The 10,000-nt window shown below is 47.6% G+C and overlaps 1 protein-coding gene across 1 annotated transcript in view; it reads right to left on the bottom strand.

The window, feature by feature from the left end:
• LOC135561738 (mast/stem cell growth factor receptor kita-like) overlaps positions 1-10,000 on the bottom strand; it is a 64,135-nt gene that overhangs the window by 53,867 nt on the left and 268 nt on the right. The window contains exon 1 of the mRNA XM_065003492.1: positions 9,922-10,000. This exon is cut by the window's right edge and continues 268 nt beyond it. Coding sequence (XP_064859564.1) covers positions 9,922-9,976 — 55 coding nt within the window. The 5' untranslated portion in view covers positions 9,977-10,000. The remainder of the gene's footprint in view (positions 1-9,921) is intronic.

Genomic DNA, 10,000 nt, shown 5'->3' on the forward strand with positions numbered 1-10,000 from the left:
ATGGTTCAGTCTAGTAACAGACTGGTGTAACAGTGGACAGTCATGGTTCAGTCTAGTAACAGACTGGTGTAACAGACTGGTGTAACAGACTGGTTCAGTAGTAACAGACTGGTGTAACAGACTGGTGTAACAGTGGACAGTGGTGACTGGTGTAACAGTGGACAGTCATGGTTCAGTCTAGTAACAGACTGGTGTAACAGACTGGTGTAACAGTGGGCAGTCATGGTTCAGTCTAAACAGACTGGTGTAACAGACTGGTGTAACAGTGGACAGTCATGTAACAGTTCAGTCTAGTAACAGACTGGTGTAACAGACTGGTGTAACAGTGGACAGTCATGGTTCAGTCTAGTAACAGACTGGTGTAGACTGGTGTAACAGTGGACAGTCATGGTTCAGTCTAGTAACAGACTGGTGTAACAGACTGGTGTAACAGTGGACAGTCATGGTTCAGTCTAGTAACAGACTGGTGTAACAGACTGGTGTAACAGTGGACAGTCATGGTTCAGTCTAGTAACAGACTGGTGTAACAGACTGGTGTAACAGTGGACAGTCATGGTTCAGTCTAGTAACAGACTGGTGTAACAGTGGTGTAACAGTGGACAGCAGTCATGGTTCAGTCTAGTAACAGACTGGTGTAACAGACTGGTGTAACAGTGGAGTCATGGTTCAGTCTAGTAACAGACTGGTGTAACAGTGGACAGTCATGGTTCAGTCTAGTAACAGACTGGTGTAACAGACTGGTGTAACAGTGGACAGTCATGGTTCAGTCTACTAACAGACTGGTTCAGTAAACAGTGGAACAGTCATGGTTCAGTCTAGTAACAGACTGGTGTAACAGACTGGTGTAACAGTGGACAGTCATGGTTCAGTCTAGTAACAGACTGGTGTAACAGACTGGTGTAACAGTGGACAGTCATGGTTCAGTCTAGTAACAGACTGGTGTAACAGTGGTGTAACAGTGGACAGTCATGGTTCAGTCTAGTAACAGACTGGTGTAACAGTGGACAGTCATGGTTCAGTCTAGTAACAGACTGGTGTAACAGTGGACAGTCATGGTTCAGTCTACTAACAGACTGGTGTAACAGTGGGCAGTCATGGTTCAGTCTACTAACAGACTGGTGTAACAGACTGGTGTAACAGTGGGCAGTCATGGTTCAGTCTACTAACAGACTGGTGTAACAGTGGACAGTCATGGTTCAGTCTACTAACAGACTGGTGTAACAGTGGGCAGTCATGGTTCAGTCTACTAACAGACTGGTGTAACAGTGGACAGTCATGGTTCAGTCTAGTAACAGACTGGTGTAACAGTGGACAGTCATGGTTCAGTCTAGTAACAGACTGGTGTAACAGACTGGTGTAACAGTGGACAGTCATGGTTCAGTCTAGTAACAGACTGGTGTAACAGACTGGTGTAACAGTGGACAGTCATGGTTCAGTCTAGTAACAGACTGGTGTAACAGTGGACATCAATCTGGCTGAAGGTTTGATCTTCCAACAGGGAGAATTAGGACCAACGTCTGGTGATGACCTCATAAAACCCAAACAGCTCAACTCATCATTATCCATAACAGACAAATAAGGACATTGACAAGGTGAATCAATCAATCAGTAGGCTTCTAGAGGAGGAAAAACATCAACATTTGGGTCAGAAAAGTGTTTTTTCCCTTTGTGTCCCCATTGGTCCCGGTCAAAAGTAGTGCACTACATAGGGAATAGGGTGCCAACTCTTTTCAAAAGTAGTGCACTAAATATGGAATAGGGGTGCCAACTCTGTTCAAAAGTAGTGTACTACATATGGAATAGGGTGCCAACCCTGCTCTAAAGTAGTGCACTAAATATGGAATAGAGGTGCCAACTCTGTTCAAAAGTAGTGCACTAAATATGGAATAGAGGTGCCAACCCTGGTCTAAAGTAGTGCACTATAATAGGGAATAGGGTGCCATAGGGCTCTGGTCTAAAGTAGTGCACTATATAGGGAATAGGGTGCCATAGGGCTCTGGTCTAAAGTAGTGCACTATATAGGGAATAGGGTGCCATAGGGCTCTGGTCTAAAGTAGTGCACTATATAGGGAATAGGGTTCTATTTGTGATGCAGCCATGGACTGACGGCCCTGGGGCACCAACGGTCACATGAAGATCATGTTGGTGGAAAACCTGCCAGGCAAATCATGTGTCGATCTTCAGAAGTCTTGGGCTTTGTTCCAAATGGCACCCTATTCCCTATGTAGTCCACTACTTCTGATCAATAAACACAATTATGAGAGATGTGGACATGACTATGGTCCTACAGACCAGATATAATCCTTATAATAAGTGTCAATCATTAGCATGGGAGGGGATCAGTTTAGAGAAATGTGGAGTTGTTGATACGGTTACCAATAGTTACAGTGAGCAATAGCAACCTATAGTTACAGTGACCAATAGCAACCTATAGTTACAGTGAGCAATCGCAACCTATAGTAACAGTGAGCAATAGCAACCTATAGTTACAGTGAGCAATAGCAACCTATAGTTACAGTGAGCAATAGCAACCTATAGTTACAGTGACCAATAGCAACCTATAGTTACAGTGACCAATAGCAACCTATAGTTACAGTGAGCAATAGCAACCAATAGTTACAGTGAGCAATAGCAACCAATAGTTACAGTGAGCAATAGCAACCTATAGTTACAGTGACCAATAGCAACCTATAGTTACAGTGAGCAATAGCAACCAATAGTTACAGCGACTAAATGGTTAAGTGGAATTTGACTGCCGTCATGATTTGTAACCGCTGATGTGGCAGTAACAGCTTTAGACAAACAAACACACACACACACACACACACACACACACACACACACACGCCTTTTCCTGGGAAAAGCCCGGATACGACCAACTACCTTGGGATACAGTTATGCAAATACATAGTCAGCATCCCAAATGGCACCCTATTCCCTAGTTAGTGCACTACTTTTAACCAGGGCCCATAGATATCTGGTCAAAAGTAGTGCACTAACTAGGGGAATTGGGTGCCACTTCTAATAGTGTGACTCAGGGCTTGAAGGAACAGGTTGAAGATGACAGATTACACTACCGTTATAGCTTTATGTAAACAACATTATAGGGCATACACCTGTGTGTGAACAACTGTACACTGTAAAAAAAAAAAAAAAAAATATATATATATACACTGAACAACATTATCAACACAACATGTAAAGTGTTGGACCCCATGTTTTACGAGCTGAAATAAAATATCCCAGAAATGTTCAATACGCAACAGAAAGCTTATTTCTCTCAGATGTTGTGCACAAATCTGTTAACATCCCTGTCAGTGAGCATTTCTCCTTTACCCAAAGATAATCCATCCACCTGACAGGTGTGGCATATCAAGAAGTTGATTAAACAGCATGATCACTACACAGGTGAACCTTGTGCTGGGGGGGGACAATAAAAGGGCCACTCTAAAATGTGCAGTTTAGTCACACAACACAATGCTACAGATGTCTCAAGTTTTGAGGTAGCGTGCATTTGGCATGCTGACTGCAAGGAATGTCCACCAGAGCTGTTGCCAAAGAATATTATGTTTATGGTAGTTTCTCTACCATAAGCCACCTCCAACATCGTTTTAGAGAATTTGACAATAAGTCCAACCGGCCTCACGACCGCAGACCACACGTGTATGGCATTGTGAGGGCGAGTGGTTTGCCGATGTCAACGTTGTGAACAGAGGGCCCCGTGGTGGCGGTGGGGTTATGGTATGGGCAGGCATAAGCTACGGACAACGAACACAACTGCATTTTTTTTATCAGTGTACATTTTTATGCACAGAGATTCACAGTGATGAAATCCTCCCGTTGTCGTGCCATTCATCTGCCTCCATCACCTCATGGTTCAGCATGACAATGTACGGCCACATGTCGCAAGAATCTGCTCCAGTTCCTGCCAAATATCCAGCAACTTCCACTGTGTGTGTGTGTGTATATATGTGTGTGTGTGTGTGTGTGTGTATGTGTGTGTGTGTATGTGTGTGTGTGTATGTGTGTGTGTGTGTGTATATATGTGTGTGTGTGTGTGTGTATATATGTGTGTGTGTATATGTGTGTGTGTATATATATATGTGTGTGTGTGTGTGTGTATATATATATGTGTGTGTATATATATATATATGTGTGTATATATATATGTGTGTGTATATATATATATATGTGTGTATATATATATGTGTGTGTATATATATATATATATGTGTGTGTGTGTGTGTGTATATATATATGTGTGTGTGTGTGTGTGTGTATGTGTATGTGTGTGTGTGTGTATGTGTGTGTGTGTGTGTGTGTCTGTCTGCCTGCCTAAGCCCTGTGTTGAATAAACATGGGCTTATTGCATCAGATCAGCCTATTCTGCATCTGGAGCCCAGTAGCCTGCTAATAACAATATACACAACATGGGCCGAACTTCCAGACATGTTTAGCCTGCTGCCACCTGTTACGCACGGAAGCCAACATATGTTGCTAAAATGTATGAATAATTAATTGGATAACCAAAACAATGCGTGTGTGTGTGTGTGTGTGTGTGTGTGTGTGTGTGTGTGTGTGTGTGTGTGTGTGTGTGTGTGTGTGTGTGTGTGTGTGTGTGTGTGTGTGTGTGTGACCATGCATAACAAAACAATGGAATAGCCTAATAAGCTAAAATGTCCAAGATGATGCTATAAAATACAGAACAGGCCATTGGCCAAGGAAGTGGCGGGAAAGCTCCATACCAACACAACCCCACACCAACCCCACTCCATACCAACACAACCCCACTCCCTACCAACACAACCCCACACCATACCAACACAACCCCACACCATACCAACACAACCCCACTCCATACCAACACAACCCCACACCAACCCCACTCCATACCAACACAACCCCACTCCCTACCAACACAACCCCACACCAACCCCACTCCATACCAACACAACCCCACACCAACCCCACTCCATACCAACACAACCCCACTCCATACCAACACAACCCCACTCAATACCAACACAACCCCACACCAACCCCACTCCATACCAACACAACCCCACACCAACCCCACTCCATACCAACACAACCCCACTCCCTACCAACCCCACACCAACCCACCAACACCCACACCAACCCCACTCCATACCAACACAACCCCACTCCATACCAACACAACCCCACTCCATACCAACACAACCCCCCCATACCAACACAACCCCACTCCATACCAACACAACCCCACTCCCTACCAACACAACCCCACACCAACCCCACTCCATACCAACACAACCCCACCCCTACCAACACAACACAACCCCCCTCCATACCAACACAACCCCACTCCATACCAACACAACCCCACTCCCTACCAACACAACCCAACCCCAACTCCCTACCAACACAACCCAACCCCACTCCCTACCAACACAACCCCCTCCATACCAACACAACACAACCCCACACCCTACCAACACAACCCCACTCCCACCAACACAACCCCACTCCCAACCAACACAACCTCACTCCATACCAACACAACCCCACTCCATACCAACACAACAACCCCAACCTCCATACCAACACAACCTCACTCCATACCAACACAACCTCACTCCATACCAACACAACCCCACTCCCTACCAACACAACCCAACCCCCCACTCCATACCAACACAACCCCCTCCATATACCAACACATACACAACCCCACACCCCACCAACACAACCCCACACCCCTCACCAACACAACCCCCCTCCATACCAACACAACACAACCCCACCCATACCAACACACTCAACACAACCCCACTCCATACCAACACAACCCCACTCCATACCAACACAACCTCACTCCATACCAACACAACCCCACTCCATACCAACACAACACCACTCCATATCAACATAACCCCATGCCAACCATACCAACACAACCCCACTCCATGCCAACACAACCCCACTCCATACCAAAACAACCCCCTCCACTCCATACCAACACAACCCCACTCCATACCAACACAACCCCACTCCATACCAACACAACCTCACTCCCGACCAACACAACCTCACTCCATACCAACACAACCCCACTCCATACCAACACAACCCAACCCCACTCCCTACCAACACAACCCCCTCCATACCAACACAACACAACCCCACCAACACAACCCCACACCCCACCAACACAACCCCTCCATACCAACACAACACAACCCCACACCCCACCAACACAACCCCACACCCCACCAACACAACCCCACCCCATACCAACACCACTCCATACCAACACAACCCCACTCCATGCCAACACCACTCCATGCCAACACAACCCCACTCCATGCCAAAACAACCCCACTCCACTCCATACCAACACAACCCCACTCCATACCAAAACAACACACAACCCCACTCCATACCAACACCACTCCATACCAACACAACCCCACCCCATACCAACACACCCCACTCCATACCAACACCACACCAACACAACCCCTACCAACACAACCCCACTCCATCCCAAAACAACCCCACTCCATACCAACACAACTCCACTCCAAACCAACCAACCCCACCCCACCCCAACAACCAACACAACACCATACCAACACAACACCCTACCAACACAAAACAACCCTACCAACACAACCTCACTCCATACCAACACACCCCCCCATACCATACCAACACACAACCCCACTCCATACCAACACAACCCCACTCCATACCAACACAACCTCCTCCATCCAACACAACCCCACTCCATACCAACACAACCCCACTCCATACCAACACAACCCCACTCCATACCAACACAACCCCACTCCCATACCAACACCACTCCATGCCAACACAACCCCACTCCATACCAAAACAACCCCCACCCCACTCCATACCAAAACAACCAACCCCCACCCCATACCAACACAACCCCACCCCATACCAACACAACCCCACTCCATACCAACACCACTCCATGCCAACACAACCCCACTCCATGCCAAAACAACCCCACTCCACTCCAAAACACAACCCCACTCCATACCAACACAAACCCACTCCATCCCAAAACAACCCACACCCCACCCCATACCCCACTCCATACCAACACCACTCCATACCAAAACAACCCCACCCCACCCCATACCCCACTCCATACCAAAACAACCAACACAACACCACCAACACAACCCCACTCCATACCAAAACAACCCCACTCCATACCATACCAAAACAACCCACTCCATACCAAACAACCCCAACCAACCAACTCCCATACCAAAACAACCCCACTCCAACACCATCCTCCATACCAACACAACCTCACTCCCGACCAACACAACCCACTCCATACCAACACAACCCCACTCCCTACCAACACAACCCAACCCCACTCCCTACCAACACAACCCCCTCCATACCAACACAACACAACCCCACCAACACAACCCCACACCCCACCAACACAACCCCCTCCATACCAACACAACACAACCCCACACCCCACCAACACAACCCCACACCCCACCAACACAACCCCACTCCATACCAACACCACTCCATGCCAACACAACCCCACTCCATGCCAACACCACTCCATGCCAACACAACCCCACTCCATGCCAAAACAACCCCACTCCACTCCATACCAACACAACCCCACTCCATACCAAAACAACACACAACCCCACTCCATACCAACACCACTCCATGCCAACACAACCCCACCCCACCCCATACCCCACTCCATACCAACACCACACCAACACAACACCCTACCAACACAACCCCACTCCATCCCAAAACAACCCCACTCCATACCAACACAACTCCACTCCATACCAACACAACCCCACACCAACACAACACAACACCATACCAACACAACACCCTACCAACACAACACCCTACCAACACAACCTCCATACCAACACACCCCCACTCCATACCAACACACACCCACTCCATACCAACACAACCCCACTCCATACCAACACAACCTCACTCCATACCAACACAACCTCACTCCATACGAACACAACCCCACTCCATACCAACACAACCCCACTCCATACCAACACAACCCCACTCCATACCAACACAACCCCACTCCATACCAACACCACTCCATGCCAACACAACCCCACTCCATACCAAAACAACCCCCTCCACTCCATACCAAAACAACCCCCTCCACTCCATACCAACACAACCCCACTCCATACCAACAACCCCACTCCATACCAACACCACTCCATGCCAACACAACCCCACTCCATGCCAAAACAACCCCACTCCATGCCAAAACAACCCCACTCCACTCCATACCAACACAACCCCACTCCAACACAACCCACTCATACCAACACCACTCCATCCCAAAACAACCCCACCCCACCCCATACCCCACTCCATACCAACACCACTCCATACCAAAACAACCCCACCCCACCCCACCCCATACCCCATCCAAAAAACAACCCCACTCCACCCCATACCCACTCCATACCAAAACAACCCCACTCCATACCATACCAAAACAACCCCACTCCATACCAAAACAACCCCACTCCATACCAAAACAACCCCACTCCATACCATACCAAAACAACCCCACTCCATACCAACACAACCCCACTCCATACCAACACAACCCCACTCCATACCAACACAACCCCATACCAACACAACCCCACTCCATCCCAAAACAACACCATACCAACACAACATCCCAACCAACCCCACCCAACACCATCCCAACACAACACCATCCCAACACAACCCCATCCCAACACAACACCATACCAACACAACCCCATCCCCACCCAACACAACATACCAACACAACACCATCCCAACACAACACCATACCAACACAACCCCATCCCAACACAACCCCATCCCAACACAACCCCATCCCAACACAACCCCATCCCAACACAACCCCATCCCAACACAACCCCATCCCAACACAACCCCATCCCAACACAACACCATACCAAAATAACACCACTCTATACCAACACCCGAAACAACATGTATTAGACTACACCCCCATGGTAGGTCTACCTACACTATGACCAAAAGCCCAGACCATTATTCCTTCTCCACCAAACTTTACAGTTGGCCAAACCCAGATTCATCCATCGGACTGCCAGATGGTGAAGCGTTATTCTTCACTCCAGAGAACGCATTTCAACTGCTCCAGAGTTCGAACCACTCCAGCCGAAGCTTTGCATTGCGCATGGTGATCTTAGGCTTGTGTGCGGCTGCTCGGCCATGGAAACCCATTGAAGCTCCCGATGAACAGTTCTTGTCATGAACAGTTCTTGTGCTGAAGTTGCTTCCAGAGGCCGTTTGGAACTCGGTAGTGAGTGTTGCAACCGAGGACAAACTATTTTTCACGCGCTACGTGCTTCAGCACTCACGCTGTCCCGTTCTGTGAGCTTGTGTGGCATATCACTGAGACGTTGTTGCTCCTAGACTTTTCTCTTCACAATAACAGAACTTACAGTTGACCGGGGGGCAGCTCTAGCAGAGCAGACATTTTATGAACTCACTAGTTGGAAAGGTGGCATCCTATGATGGTGCCACGTTCAGTAAGGCCATTCTACTGACAATGTTTACCAATGGAGATTGCATGTCTGTGTGCTCGATTTGCAACGGGTGAGGTGGAAATAGCCCGATCCACACATTTTAAGGGGTGTCCACATACCTTTGTATATATGGTGTATAATCAACCACATGATATTGGATAAACCATAACATAACCATATACGCCAAATATAAACCATAACATAACCGTCCATACACGCGATATATAAAACACAACACACGCTATATATACACCACAACCTAAACCTAAAGCAGTAAAACCACAATAAACAGCACGTGAAAAACGTGGCGACTCACCTGTCAGCGGAAACAACAGAAACTGCATGATAACTAGAATCCAGTTGTCTCTCATGATTAGCTGTGTTGTTAATCCTAC

Source organism: Oncorhynchus nerka, linkage group LG18 (genome assembly GCF_034236695.1).
Source record: "Oncorhynchus nerka isolate Pitt River linkage group LG18, Oner_Uvic_2.0, whole genome shotgun sequence".
NCBI classification, from domain to species: Eukaryota; Metazoa; Chordata; class Actinopteri; order Salmoniformes; family Salmonidae; genus Oncorhynchus; species Oncorhynchus nerka.